Below are 16,058 nucleotides of genomic sequence, written 5' to 3' on the forward strand. Positions count from 1 at the left end.
AACCAGAAGGTCATGAAAAATCATGGAAAGTCATAAATTTCAGTATTGAACAAAATTTGTCATGAAAGCTCATGATTTTAAATATTTTTTAAAAAAAATCATGGATTTAGATTGCTAGCCTAATTTTTAAAATGGAATTACCCCCTCCCCCTAATTTCATGATGTTCCGAATATCTGAATTTGTAACAAAATCCCCACTTACAGTGACATTTTAATGTTTTTATCTTCTTTAAAAAATTATGGCGTTCTTTCAAAAAATGAGAAAGAAAAAAAAAAAAAAAAAAAGAAGAAAAAAAAACATCATTTTTAGAGTGATCTTTTAAACCTATGTGATTTTTTTTTGTTATTTTTTATTTTATTTTATCAATTTCAAATTCTAACTGAAGCAAGCCAGTCATTGGCAAATTTTTTTAATTCCGAAATGAGAACAGAAAAAAATCAGGAGTACAGGAGTATTTCTTTCCTTTCTGAAGAACAAGAAAAGTGTCTTTAGAATATAATTTTGCAGAAGAAGAAAAAAATTATTTGCTTTTGTATTTTTTTCACTTATTTAGTTGCATCAACTCTTTCTTTACTCTGTTTTTTAAATTTAAATTCTACAAGCATGAAGATGCAGAGTATAACAGTTTTGGTAATACATATCATTACATTAATGTTATTATAATACTTTTTTAAATTTATTGTTGTGTTTTTGTCAGAGAAAATAGTAATTTTGTTAAGCCATTAAAAATTCTTGGAATTAGTCATAAATCGGAATGTCTAAAATGTAGCAGATATCCTGTATATATGATTTTTTCTTTTCTAGGTCAGCTAGAGGAAAATGTCAATTCAGATAATAAAACAAGCTGTGGGCGGTTACCTACTCAAGAAAAATGCTTTAATATTTCTGATTTATCATTAAGGAATGAGCTTAAAGACAAATGCGAGGAACTTCAAAATAATCTTAAACAGATGGAAATAGAATATAGTGTTAATATTCGAAGCCTCGAGGAACTTTTATCACAGAAAGATAAGATCGAAAAAGAGTGTAAAGTAAGTTGCGCTTGTATCAGTTTGCACGATACTTATTCAGTTATTACTTCTTTTAAATTAGTTTAACTTATTATAATTGTTTTTTTAGGCTAAGTTGCGTAAAAGTGATAAGGAACGTGAAGATGCTATTAATAATCAGAAGAAGTTAGAAATTGAAAATTCAAATTTAAAAGGTCAAATTGAAGTTTTTAAGAATGTGCTCCCTGTAAGTTTTATTTTCAATTTTAAGGATGCAATAAGAGTTTTAATACTTTTGTCATGATTGTGCTCTGTAAAAAATCCGAATTTCTGTATTTTTCGTTAACTGTGATCCGGAAGTTTCCATAAATCCTAGGTCCAGAAGTTTCTAGAAATCATCGTTCACATTTATGTATAAAAATTCTTGTATATTTTAATTAAAAAATATTAGAACTAGAATTTATACTTGGGATCTCTTTTATTAGTAAATATTTTTTTGGTAGAATAATAAATGTGATTAGATATAAAAGTAAACTTATTCATAATTATTCATTTAAATTATACTACTTATACCTAATTTATTTAGAATTTCATGTTTTGAAAATATCAATGATTTAAGTTAATGAAGACATAAATTTTTTGAAGTGGGTTGTTAATGATTTAACTCAAGAAATTTTCAGGATTTTTGAGTTGGGGTCACAATCACCCCTGGCTTTATTCTTTTTATGCAAATTGGTGGTTGTGATTTGCCATAAGACTTTATGGGATTGAAATCAAAAGTTTGTTTTAAATTTTTTAATTTTATTAGTGTTATTCTGAAATCATTTAAGGACGGAAAGATACTTCTCCAGGTTCAACTTTTTTTTAGCATTTTCTGAACTTTTGACTTTTCAAAGATACTGATAGTAATCTTCCACCTGAAAATTTTCTATTGTATTTTTTTAAAAATGCAGTAAAGCTAATATAAAACTTTAAAATCATGTATTAATTGATAAAGATTAAAGAAAATCCTGGCTATTTTGATTTTACAATGTGGCTTATTCTAAAAGCATATGCAGGCATGAGATATCTCTTTGGATTTAATATTTTTTTGTTGAGATTTTTTCTAATTTTTTCAAGTTTGAAAATGTTCTCCTCTCTGGAAATTTTTTATTGCAATTTTTTTAAAAATGTATAAAGACTCTGATAATAAAACTTTAATCCACATATTGATAAGGATTAAACTGAGTGCTGGCAATTTTTATTTTTCAATATGGCTTGTAAAGGGTTTATTTACCTGTAAAGTTATGTTTTTCAATTAAACTAAGGTTTTTATGTTTTTCAATTAAACTAAGGTTTTTATGGCTACTTTTATCTAGTAATTTAATCTAACTTAATTAAAACTTAGTTATTATTATTCCATTTTTCGAAGGTAATTAGAACGTTTTAAATTGCTTTATCTTTTGACCTAATGGGAATGTGATTTTTCAATCTTTCGGTTCAATGTAATACTTTTCACTCTATGAAGCAGCTCTTTAACAAATCTGAAGATTATTAAAATTGCTATGTGTAAAATAGTCCTAGAAATTGTTTAAGCACATTTTCCTTTTTTCGCTTTCCCTATTTCTTTAATTTTATGTCATCTGAACTAATCATTAAAAAATGTATTAATATATGAAAGCTTTATCTTGAGATGTGAAAAAAATAAATAACATTTCTGTTTTAAACAGGAAATATCATCTCCTTTGCTACCGAAAAGTTCAACTGCAACTGCTTCTAATTCAACTCCTGCCAATAGAAGATCTTCGAGAAATCGAAATGTGTGTGATTCAGAAAAAATAGGCCAGCTTTGGCAGAACTATGACGATGAAACGGATGACGTTGTGGTTACTAACATCAGTAAAGCTAGACTTGAACCAGATGAAACATCTTGCGAAACCATCACTACGGAACCCCCTCCGAGTGAGAACCGAAAAGTCAGTGAGAAATCTCAAAACAAACTGTGTCGATCTCAAAGTGTAAATAATGTCATGTCAACTAAAAATACTTGCAACATTTGTTCTCAAAATGATTTCTGTGAAGTTCCACCTCTTATTCAAAACCTGTGTAAAATAGTTAGAGAAGACAATATTCTTGATACAGATGTTTTGTTGGAATTGCATAAATACGAGAGGGACTTTTATATGAATGATTTGGTAAGGGTGCTTACTTTGCTTACCAGGATTTTGTTGAAAGACGACGGGACTTGCGGTCGAAGTCTTTCAAAATACAGGAAAGACTCTGGCAGTCTTGACTTGAATAGTGAAATAACTTTTGAACCCGTCTCCAAAACAAATGAGCCAGAACAACCTCGTAGAAAAAGCGTCCAAGGTAGAAGGTCAGGAAAAAGTAGTCAACATTCAGATTTAGATGCTGGATCATCTAAAAGTGATAAAAGTTTAGAAAAGAGTAATTCTATCCCGTTTTACCGAGAGCTTTTGAGAAGGGAAAAGAGAAAAGTTACTTGCCTGCAAACTAAGTTAAAGGTAATGTAATTTTAACCATCTCTTTTTCAATAAGATATTTTGATCACACTATACAAGTGAAAATATTTTGTTTGTTTATTCCATTTTATTTTACTATTTTAAGCTTTCAGTATCAATATTAAAATTTACTACAGTAAAAAAATTAGTTAACAACTGTTATAAATATGAATACAAAAGTTTCACACTAGCTAATTATATTATGAGTTGAAATCTATATTCACAAGTAGAGTTCTTTGACTGTGACTGACGAATTTTGTCAAATCCCCCCCCCCTTAAAGTTGCTCTTAACTCTTTGGCAATCTTTAGCAAATGGGCGATATTGACAGGATGTTTCTCCCCTATATTGCCCATTTGCTAAAGATAGCCAGTGGGTTAAGAACAAACTTCTGGAGGGAAATTTTTTTTACTGGGATACAATAATACAAAATGACATTTATTCAATGTAATATTCTTGTGCTATTTTCTTATTTAATAACATAGAAAAACCGGTTTTGCAATGCGGATAAGATTGCTAGTTAAAATATGACTCTTTACGTGCCATTTGGAAATGTGAAATTTTTTTTTTTAAACTAACTAAATTTAAAAAAAAAAAAAAATTAGACCTCTTAAAAAATTTTTAGATATTTTTTTTCTGATTATAGTATATATAAATTGTCATGGTTGTTAGTATCTGTATTTATTTATATTTTTAAAAAAATATCTTAACAGTAAGAATGTAACGAATATTCATCCAATATTCAATATTCGGTTGAACATTTGGCAAAGTTTTGCAGTGAAACCACTCGGAAGAGATCCCTCTCTATTCCACAGTGAAATGGTCGTTAATGGAGGTTGGTCGTTCTTTGGGCTTCCATTGATTTCAAGATGTTATACAGGGTGCGTAGCATTTTTAAGAAGTGCTTATTTTCGATTTTTGTTTTTTAAAAGCCCTTAATGGTGCTTGTGAGACATTTTGTCTCTTGGTTCGTTTTTAAAGACTCCTCAATAAGGATGACCAAGGATTATTTCAATTATAGCTTATTTATTATTAAATTCTTGATTATAGAATTATTTACAGAAAAGTTACAAATAGATACATGACCTGTTGAGTATAATGTTCTTGGAGCGCAACTGCTCCCTTTCTTTTTTGTTCATACTAAATCTATCATCGTTCAATTACAACTCTACTCTTCGGCGTTCAAAACGAATCTGATCTCTAAAAAATCCTCTTTCCCATAAGAAACAGTCCTTTGCTCCACCCCCAATGTAGGGGACGACACCTCCAGTGTCCTTCACCCTCTGACCCTCAGGTCAAGGGGTCAATCAAATGCGTGGGAGAGGAATCAGGATCCTGACACCTCCCCCCCCGGTTTCATCTAGTTCGACCTTCTTCCCTGGTCGTACAAGTGAAACCTAAAAACAATGCAAGCCCATCCCTGCACCAAAAAATAATAACACGCACACATTCCCGTGCGCAAAAGAGATTGGCCGCATTATACCTTATTAAACATAAAATTACACTTAGGACACTTGACAAACTAATAAATACAAAATCAAAACATAGCATAAAAGAACCTAATATTTTTACAATCAAAACATTAAAATCACTTTTATCAGGCCAAAAATAAAATATCCATGCCAAAATCCATTTATAAAATTCCATCAAAATAAAATCATTAACGTCATGTCCAAAATTCCTGCCTAACAAATAATAATAATTAGCATACAAAATTAACCGTCCAAATTGCCCAAATGTCCACTCTTTCAAGTTCATTGACCTAATCCCCTGGAACATATCTCTTTCTATACCACTTCCTCTTAAGTGAGTAGCTAACTCTTTTGCTCTACTTTTTCTTTCCGACCCCCCTTTCTGAAAACAAATCCTTATTTTCATCTGCACCTTACGGGGTTTAATTCTGATATTGGGAGTGTTTGAATTCGCAGCTGTGTACAAATCCTTCAAATGATACCCAAACAATTTTACTCCCCTCGCAACCCCTGGAGGTTTAGGTTCCATCGCGCCTTCGCGATCTCCATTTCTTTTCTCACAGGACAAACAGGGGTCTGTTTAGAAGAAATTTGGGTCCGTTAACGGACCCTTCACAAAATATCTTTTCATAAAAACGGACCCTTCACAAAATATTTTAACATAAAAACGGACCCTTCACAAAATGATTTTTCTTTTAATCGGACCCTTCACAAATTTGTTTATCTTTATTATTATTTTGTTAATCGAATAAACCCGTTCCAGGGCAGAAAACAAGAAAGATGGATGTAAACGAATTCAGTTTTGTCTTCGGCAGACGAGTCCTCCATTATTCGTCCGAAATTAATATTCTGCTTTCAGCAGTATAGGCTAAATACCAAATATTTGTATGTTGCATCTCTAATTTAGAAGCAGCAATTATTGTTTATTTTTTTAAAATTTAATTTTTTTAATTATAATTTTACAGTGTTGAGCATCATCTTGTATGTCTTTACAATTTAAAAACTCCTTGAAAAAGTTTTTTTTTTTGCAATAACGGACCCTATTTGCACAAATTCATAAAAGCGGACCCTGGTTGAAAGAATGTGAGTAATTTTTTCACAATTTCACGAAAAACGGACCTTTCACAAAATGTCTGGACAGACCCCTGACAAATCCACCCTCCTCAACGCGTTAATTTGGCATTTAACCTTCACTTCCACCCCTCGCTGACCACAAACTTCTTTGCCTTTAAAATTTTCCCTCACTTCCTCTAGCATTCCTTCAAATTCCGAGCCCTGCACCTGCTCCTTTTTAAGTCTTTGGCTATGAGAAAAGGGTGATTCCTTATCTCCACCCCCTACTTTCTCCCCACACTCCGGATTCATTAAAATACATGGTGGATCTTCCTCCCCTCCCCCGTTTGACTCTATCTCCAACACCTCGAGACCCCCCGGGGTGATTCGCACTCCTCTCCCGTCCGAATTCTCGCAAGCAAGGTCAGTGTCCTTAGTCTCAATCCCCTTGTTCCCTCCTTGTTCTTTTCCCTCAGAACAGATCGTCTTTTTCTCCCACTCTTCTCCCCACCGTTCATCCCCTGCATTTTCAAAAACCTGCTCCTCTAATATTTTCAACTCCCTTGACCTTATCACTGTCGCCTCATTTTCACTTCTGACCACTACTGGGATTTTTCCGCTAGGGTTTACAATTCCTTCCCCTATCCCACAGTTACTAGGAACATAACTGAGCTTCTCCTCTACAGCAGGACCTATCTCTGAACTTAAAAAGATCCATCTCCCATTCTCAAAATTTTCTACAGGATCTAAAGATTGCCTTGATATGCTTAATTTAGGAACGCTGTATATTATTTTTGAGAAACAAAACTTCTCCTCAACCACCTCGATTCTACGCAAATCCGATTCGTCTTTCTTCACCCTCTTTTCGTGAATAACGCGTTCTACAGAATCTTGCTTAGCCTGATCTTTCTTCTGATCTAATCTAAATCTAGTAATTTTCGGACATCCCCTCTTTAAATGTCCTACCTCTCCACACTTATAACATTTCGGGGACCATTCTCCTGAGCTAGTACTATTTTTCCCTTGCGATTCACGCGGAAACTTACCCTTTCTATTAACCTTCGGACCACTCCATTCAGGAAATTGTCTCACCCCACCCTTCACATTCACCTCCTTTCCTTCAATTCCAAAACCAAACCTTCGGGACTCCGGCCTCTCCGCTGATTCCACGGTGCCTAAACATCCAACCGATCCATTTAAAATGACTAAGGGGTTACAATCCTGGGTTTTACTTTCCTCATCTTGGTCACTCATTAAAATTTTTGTTATCAGCTCAATCCCTTCTATAGTACTTCTTATCCACTCATAATCATATTCCCGTTCTCGTTTTAACCATTCCAGTTCACGTATCCTTCTATTTAACGCCCATTTCGCACCTTCTCTTAATTTTCGTTCGTGCTCTTTTTGCCTCTTTATTTCATCCTCGTGTTCCCTCTCTTCTTTTAATTTTTGTTTCTCCCGTTCCCTATCTTCTGTTAATTTTAGTCGCTCACGTTCCCTATCTTCCCGTTCCCACTCCTCTCGTTTCTGTTTCCATACCTCTTGTTTCCGTTCCCGCTCCCGTTCCTCTTTTTCTAATCTATCCTCTTCAATCACACTTAAAACATCTTTAGTTAAATTGCTCATCGTAATCCGAACTCCCGGTGATCAATGCTTTTAACTCAACAAGCTTGACGTTTTCGGGAACCGTTAGCCCCAGCTCCTCAGCTAGAACTATCACATCTTCCTTTTTTGCTGTTAGAAGAAAACTCATACTGACAGTATTAATTTAATTCCCTAATCACCAAAAAAAAACAATGCTATTTAAAAATAAAATTAAAAAAAATAAACTTAGCAACACTTTCCCCCGTACTCATACACCGACCTTCTATTATGAAATTTAACACCTCATATGGAAATCAAACATGTTCAACACAATTTGTATCATGCAATATTCAACACATGCAATATTCAAACATTACTTCTCAATACACATAAATACAAGTTACTATTTTCAACTTTCATTGCAAACTAATAAAATTTCATACTCTTTTGGTACACCTGACCTATACACCTTTACATTCCCCAAAATTAAACTCGTAAATTTCATAGATTCTACAGTCATAATAATTAACCATTTCATTGTTTAACCAAAGGCAAACACCTTCCTTGACCCTTTTTTTTCCGGTCCAAAGTTATTTTAACAGAATGCATTATAAATAATAATCACTACTAAATAACAATAAACCAAGAACCTTGTTTACTCAGCTCGCTATTGACATATAAAAACACAATCTTTAAATAATCCTACACTTTTTTACAAGTTATTAAATCACTACTCTTCTTCTTTCATATATACTCTTAATAAAGCAATAAAAAAAAATTATACTCTTAACAAACCAACCACTAAGTTACTTTTTATTTTATTTTTTTATTTTATGACCGCCGTTGAACAGTCGACCCAATTTTTGGGTTTACGACTACAAATGTTCAACGCCGTAGCCTTGTAATTTTGAACCAATCCAGAAGACAAGGAAACTTCTGTATCGGTACCCCCAGAAGTATTGATTTGTTATGGGAACATGGAGGACTTTGAGACTCGACAGATTTAACGTGCATCAGTCACCATTTACTACACGGGGAGTCTTCGACCAGCAGGGACCGTACCCACGAACTCTTGGACATGGGCCCGGCACCCCACTGACCAGGCTATCCCGGCCTAGTAGAGACAATTTAATTTTACATAGATAACTAGCAGCGTTACATTACAGCCACAAAGAATGGACATCGACAATAACAGTACAATATAAAATAGCTAGCCACGTCACAGGTATTTTTTTTTCTTATTTTTTTTTTTTTTTTTTTTTTTTTTTTTAACATTTAACATAAATGGCCATCACGGGTAGCTGAAAAGCTCCGGACTCACTGTCTGTCCCCAGGGACTGGGAGCAGGGTCAGTGGTGAGGCTTGTGTGGTATGTATGTTTTGTTTATGTTGTGTTGCGTGTTTTACCTATTTTTCTTATGAGTAGTAGTTGAGGCAGTGTTTTAGCGGATCATGATATAGATTACTGTTTTTTATTGTGTGTGCGTTTATAGACAGTTAAGCCATCTCTTGTTTGTGTGGATCGAGCTTAAGTTTTTTTTTTTTTTTTTTTTTTTCCTTTTAAATTTTTATTTGCCTTACGGACAACAGCTTGTGTTGACTGACTGCCTGCCAAATGCTTGCTGGTCAGGGGTGGGGCCAGAGTGTGTTTTATGCTGCAGCAATGGTTTGCAGGGGTCGCATTCCCCCTAAAATTCATAAAATTCCTAAAAGTATGTGCAAACCCTAAAATTCCTAAAAATCTGATAAAATTTTGTTGGTGTTCCTAAAAAATTAGAGTTATAGGCTAAATATAAATAAAAAAGCAATAATCTAAAATATAAGAATTTAACTACGTTAATTAAAACTGTTTTAATTTTGCCACATGGGAATTCTGATCCTGAGAGAGGTTTTTCCATAAATAAAGCAATGCTTAATGTGAGTCACCATGAGTATACTATTATGTCGCTTAGACTAATCAAAGATACCATTCGAAATTATGGAGGAGTGTTGAAGATCACCACAACACTATTGAGGGCAGTAAAAGAATCTCACAAATCATATCAAGAATATTTTAGAAAAATGATCATGATTAATTTGTTTTTCTCTAACTTCTAATATAAATTGCTGATTTGAAATCTAATAATATCACACAATAGTTTTTCTTAATAAAGTAAGGTAATAATAAAGTTTTGATTAAGAAGGTAAAAATTAAATAAAAATCCAAGTTGGTATTAATTTATTTTTTCTCTTGATTTATTCTCACTTTTGCCTGTTCCTGAATTATGCACTTAATTTCTGATAGGTAATATGTAAAATTGAAATTTCATTTTTACACTTTAGAGATTTCATTCTTGACTTAATAAATTTCAGAGCTTTATTTTATGGCTTGCAACTATTTATGATATGTGTGGATGAATTGTAATAATCTTCTGTTATGTAATAAACTACCGTGTGATCTGTTTTTATCCTAGCAAAATCATATATTACCCCTAAAATTTACCTAAAATGTTTTGAAAAAAGTTCCTAAAATTACCCTAAAATTTTAAAAAACTTTGCTGCTACCCCTGGGTTTGCCTGGAGCCCTGACACCTCAACATTGTATTTGCTGCCAGTATTTTTACAAAGTTATTATAAGGTTTATGACATATTGTCTGTGATGTTTCTGGTTATGGCTAGAATATTTATTAGTTTTTGCATAATATGCTTGTTTTTGAAACTGTCTGCAAATATCGTTCTGCCTTGTTCATTGGGTTTTTTGAGGTGGTATGATTCAGTTAGTGGGCAGTCATGTAGGTAGTGACTTGGGGTACCTGTGTCATCGCATGGGCATGTGTCTGTGTTTATTCGCTGCATCCTGTGTAAGAATGAGGGGAAGAAGCCATGTCCTGTAAGGAATTGTATTGCTGCTGGATGGCCTATGAGTCGATCTGTGTCTACTTTAGGATAATATGATTTTGTTGTATAGCCTTTTTCATTTTCGTCCCAGTATGCTTGCCAAAGTTTTTGTGTGATGTTTTTAAGTTTATTTCTCAGGCTCGATGGTGGAAGCAGAACACCGCTGGGAATCCCGTGACCTGCTGCTGCGTCTTTAGCCGCTAAATCCGCTGCTTCATTGCCTATGTTACCTGTGTGCGCTGCCACCCAGTGTATTTGTGTGTTACATTTTCTGACTAGGTGTTCTAGTTGTCTTTGTGTTGTTGCCACCTGTGGGTCTTTTTGTTTCGTTTTTCTAATAGCGTGTATACTAGCCAGACTGTCTGTGAAAATTGTTGCATCTTTGCAGCTGTGTGTCTCTAACCAATTGATGGCTTCTTTGATGGCTAAAACCTCTGCTTGAAACACTGTGTTTTCTTGTTTTAACGTAAATTTGTATGTATCTGTATGTTGGTTGTTGTGGTAAACACAGAATGCAGCTCCCACGCCATTGTCTGTTTTGGAGCCATCGGTGTAGATTTGTACTGTCGTTGTTTTACTAGTACTTGTTGGTAGGTTAGTGTATTTATGGCTAGTCTTATGGGCCGGGTGGACCATATGTGTTTTTATCTTTTGTTGATAATCACCCGCTTTTATATTGTATTGTGTGTTTTCTTGATTGAATCTTAGTGTGTTAGCGAGTAGTGCTTCTTTTTGGATTTGCAGGTGCAATGGCGGTAAACCTGCCAGAACATTCAGACCTGGTGTGGGTGCTGTTTTGAATGATCTTGTTATTCTGACTAGTAGGGGCCGCTGCACCTTGTGCAGTTCTTTGATCGCGGATTTATTTAGTTCCGTACCCCAAGCTGCTGCAGCGTACGTAAAGGCCTTTTCTGCTACAGTCTTGTACCAATGCTTGAGCATTTTAGTATTGATGCCCCAGGTCCTTGGGGCTAGTTTTATGAGATTGTTGTGTAGTGTTGTGGCTCTTGTTCTTAGTGATTTAATGTGTTCTAGGTAGTTTAGATGATGATCCAATACTATACCTAGGTATTTGATGTGATTTACCGGTTTTATTGCGTTACCGTCTATTTTGATTATTGGTTGTCTCTGCTTGAAAGGATTATTAAAAGTGATGTAGTTGCACTTGTTAATTGACAGCTTTAGGCTTTGTGCCTTACAAAAGTTGCTAAATTGTGTCATTGCCTCATTAGCATTTGATTCTAGGTGTTTCCTTGTTTTGCCTGAGACAATGAAGCTGTAGTCATCTACAAAAGCTTGTGTTTTAACATGGTCGTGTTTGAACTGTTGTAAAAAGATATCCGCAATGATAAGCCATAGTAGGGGTCCTAGGCAGGAGCCCTGTGGACAACCCTTGTAGATATCGATTTTAGTTATATCGGTACCACCGTTGAACTCAACTGACCTGTGTGAGAGGTAGCTGTTGATTATGTTTGTGAGCTGAGTCGGACAGTTTATAAAATTTAATCTGTGTATTATGTGTGTCCACTGTATGGAGTCAAAGGCGCCCTTGATGTCGACTGATATTAGAGATTTATAGTATTGCCGTTTACAATTTTTATTCTTTTTGGCTGTTTTGGCCTCGCTAATTACAGTTTTTAGAGCCGACTCAGTAGATCTGCCTTCTCTGAAGCCAAATTGGCAATCGCTGAGTTTGTTGTTTTTTTCCAGGTGATGGATCAGTCTCTGATAAATAATTTTTTCCAAGAGTTTCCCTATTGTTGGTAGAAGACATATGGGCCTGTAGGCATCTGGTTGTGTTAGATAAAAAAAACATCAAATCATTACTTATTATATTTATCAATAATAATCATACTCATTAATCACACAAACAATACTATAGCTAACTGGCCAATCCCTTAAGCTCAAATAAAATAACACATCAGCTTTACTTTAAACCAAAACAAAATAAACTTATCCCCTTAACTAACTACCCTTTTTGTTAAACTTCTACCCAGAAATGTGAGCGTGTAATTTATCTTTTCATGCATGGGATAAAGCTTACCTCCCTTTATCTTTTCAATTGTCCTCTTTGTCAGAGAGTCGATGTTGAAACCACACTCTATGGTCACCGGTCACGGGGGGTAGCGCTGGCTGCCTATCGCCTCCGGCGATAATAGTCCCTTTCCAGTACCGTCTCTTCAACTCCCGTCGATGTTGTCAGTCCACCGTCACCCTTTCCTTCAGGCAATCTTTTTCACTAGGCATTTCCGTAGGCATCCTTCTATCAAGATTGACTCCATGAGGCAACACTCTTTACTGGGCATTTCTCATAGTGGGCATTGGCGATGATTCTTTTCACTAGCATAGCAGTTCTCCTTCCATCCTGGCGAGAATCCTATCAGGCTGCGACAATTTGTGAGACATTTTGTCTCTTGGTTCGTTTTTAAAGACTCCTCAATAAGGATGACCAAGGATTATTTCAATTATAGCTTATTTATTATTAAATTCTTGATTATAGAATTATTTACAGAAAAGTTACAAATAGATACATGAGCTGTTGAGTATAATGTTCTTGGAGCGCAATTGCTCCCTTTCTTTTTTGTTCATACTAAATCTATCATCGTTCAATTACAACTCTACTCTTCGGCGTTCAAAACGAATCTGATCTCTAAAAAATCCTCTTTCCCATAAGAAACAGTCCTTTGCTCCACCCCCAATGTAGGGGACGACACCTCCAGTGTCCTTCACCCTCTGACCCTCAGGTCAAGGGGTCAATCAAATGCGTGGGAGAGGAATCAGGATCCTGACAGTGCTTTTTTCCATGGGTGTTCTTAAAAAGTGCTTAATTTTCCCTTTTCCGAAATGTGATATTTTTCTTTACCATGTTATGATTTTTGCCGCAAATTATGCTAAAAGACATTGTCCTATTCAACATTTTTACAATTAATTCAGCCCCAATTTATTTCGGCTTACCATCGGTTTGTAGTGTATGAAAACGCCATTTGTTTAGGATGTTTGACGAAATACTTGCGGATCTGCACTTGTGTATACACCCTCTGTAATAGAATCGAAAAATCTCGAATATTTTGAAAAGTGCTTAAAAGGTGCATATTTTTTGTTGAAAAATTTGGCTGTGCACCCTGTTATAGAATGTACATGATTTTTCGCAAGATATTTTAATTTTACTCAATAATGTAATTTTCTTTATGCGGAATATTTGACCGTTCAGCCAAATCACTATTTGTTACATCCCTACTTAAAAGTTCAATTTACCATGTGCTGAAGGAAAATGAAACATAAAAATAATTTTCCATCCAATGATCACAATTTTCATGCAATCTTCTTGATTCAAAGGATTGAGTTAAAATATGCTAATTAATTAGTTCGGATGATATTTTATGCTGCGAAATTGGACATGAAAACATACTTTTACTGAATAAATATTAATATTTTTATGCAGAACTTCATCTCCAGAATATAGCTGTCAGCAGCAATCTGAGAAATATGTTCCCAACTGTTTATTCATTGTTTTCTACTTACAGCTGTAAGCCTCATGCTATACTTTGTGGTGCATGAGGAGTTTTAAGTCGTTTAAATAAAATTTAAAAAAAAAAGAAAAGAAAAAAAAACTGTTTATTCAGCAGAGTGGTCAAATTTAGATTTTGAGTTTTTTCATTTAAAATAACCTAAGGAAAAAATTTTATAAAAATGAATATACCTTACTATTTTTTGCTGATATGTTACTGAGTCTTTTTATTGTGTGCAAAAAGTTAGCAAATTGTTAAAATAGTTCAAGAAATATGAGGAAATGCTTATCAAGGGTAATTAGCAGTAAGATATCTAAAGACTTGACAACTTTTTTTTCTTTTTGATCTTCAAAGTGCGTTTTGAGGGTCAAGAAAGGATCCAAATCTGTTAAAGGCTAGGAATGCTTATTCTAGGAAATCAGATTTTGTTTCTGATTTAGATTATCGTCGACGATAATTAATTAGTATATTCCAAGTTAATCTAATCATCAGGACAAAAGTTATTCAGTTGTTCTCTTTTTAATATTGCTCACAATGAAATAATATTCACTAAAATTTTAAGTAACTATAGACTACATGCAAAAAATGTCTTAAATTTTAAAATAATTCTTTAAAAATTATTGCCCTTCATAAACATGGAAGTATTGTTTTAATTAAAAATGCTGTATTAAATTATTTCATATCACAATCTGTGATAATAACATTTTAAACTATGTTATTTAATATATAAAAATATGATATTTAGTCTCTATATATCATATAGAGACTAAATTAAAGAATAAATTAAAGAAGTGTATACAAAATTAAAGAATTATTTATGTTTTTGTAATGAACTTGTTACTTGAAATTTTTTTATTGAAAATATTTTGTTGTGCTACAACAAAGATTGAAAAACACTCATACGAAAACAAGTGTGAACAAAATTTGTGTGTTGATTTTCCATCATTTAATATTATACTCATAGGTACATAAAAAGAAAACAGTAGATGTTAAAGTGATCCTGGAATTAAAAAAACTTCTCGAAGAATCAGGGAAATGCATGACATCCTAATCAAAGCATTATTTTCTCTTAAATATTATTTTATTCCATTGTGTTCTGCATACTTAAAAGTAATAACTTTTTACTCTGTTTGCTGTATAAAGTCCATTTTTTTTTTTTTTTTTTTTTTTACTTTTTAAATTGTGTAAAATTTTTTAAATGTCTTGACTAGTTCAGTTAGTTATTGCACAATTGCTATTTTTTGGAGCAAATTCAATTTCTCTTAGTTTCCAACAACATGTAAAAAAATGTGTAAAACACTATGGAGGTGTCATTTAAATTTCCAATGTATATGTGGAGACAGAATAGCATACGAAGCCATTACTTGAAACGCCATTAGCACCCCTAGAAGCACCCTCCTGTTATAAACTGTTTCTTCATATGCTTTTGAACTGATACTTTTATTTATCTAAATTTCATGTTTTTTAAAAAATTATTATCATAAATAGCATTCAAATAAAATATTAGATATATTATCGTAATTTAATGATTTGGAGACTAATGTGACAAGTTCGTCAAATAATTAAATTACTATGGAGTAGCTTTTTTTTGTGTCTATTTGAGTTAAGGTATTTCAGGTAAGTAAAGGATTTTGATTCAAAGGCACATGAATAATGTGCTTATAAATAATATAGATTAATTGCTAGTTATTAACATTATCATTTGTTCTAAAATTCATTTTTTTTTCTCTCCATTCAACAGAACTTGAGAAACCAGTTAAGTTCAGATGAGGAGGCAATGACGAATCTGAAAACGCAGCTTGGAAGGGCAGAGCACTTACGTGATACTAATGTACAAAGATGCAGATCCTTGGTATCTGAAAATGAGCTTATCAGAAAAGAGTGAGTTATGTATTTTAAAACATTCAATTGTAAATGATAGGAAATTGAATAAGTTGTTTCGGTTTTGGAAATTTTAGGATTTTAACAGACTTTGTTTATTTAGATTTACATTGATCAGATGAAATTTTTTTTTTTTTAGAATTTATGTAATTTATTTATAAAGTTAGTGAAATGAAACTAGGTATCACTCTTT

At 33.4% G+C, this 16,058-nt stretch overlaps 1 protein-coding gene across 2 annotated transcripts in view; it reads left to right on the top strand.

The window, feature by feature from the left end:
• Positions 1 to 16,058, top strand: part of LOC107437344 (uncharacterized) — a 75,354-nt gene that overhangs the window by 35,267 nt on the left and 24,029 nt on the right. For both annotated transcript variants that reach the window (XM_087168517.1, XM_087168512.1), the window contains 4 exons: positions 806 to 1,032; positions 1,121 to 1,237; positions 2,700 to 3,494; positions 15,726 to 15,865. In XM_087168517.1, coding sequence (XP_087024643.1) covers positions 806 to 1,032; positions 1,121 to 1,237; positions 2,700 to 3,494; positions 15,726 to 15,865 — 1,279 coding nt within the window. The remainder of the gene's footprint in view (positions 1 to 805; positions 1,033 to 1,120; positions 1,238 to 2,699; positions 3,495 to 15,725; positions 15,866 to 16,058) is intronic.

This window comes from Parasteatoda tepidariorum, chromosome 1, assembly GCF_982258835.1.
Source record: "Parasteatoda tepidariorum strain Cologne lab strain chromosome 1, Ptep-v5.0, whole genome shotgun sequence".
NCBI lineage: Eukaryota > Metazoa > Arthropoda > Arachnida > Araneae > Theridiidae > Parasteatoda > Parasteatoda tepidariorum.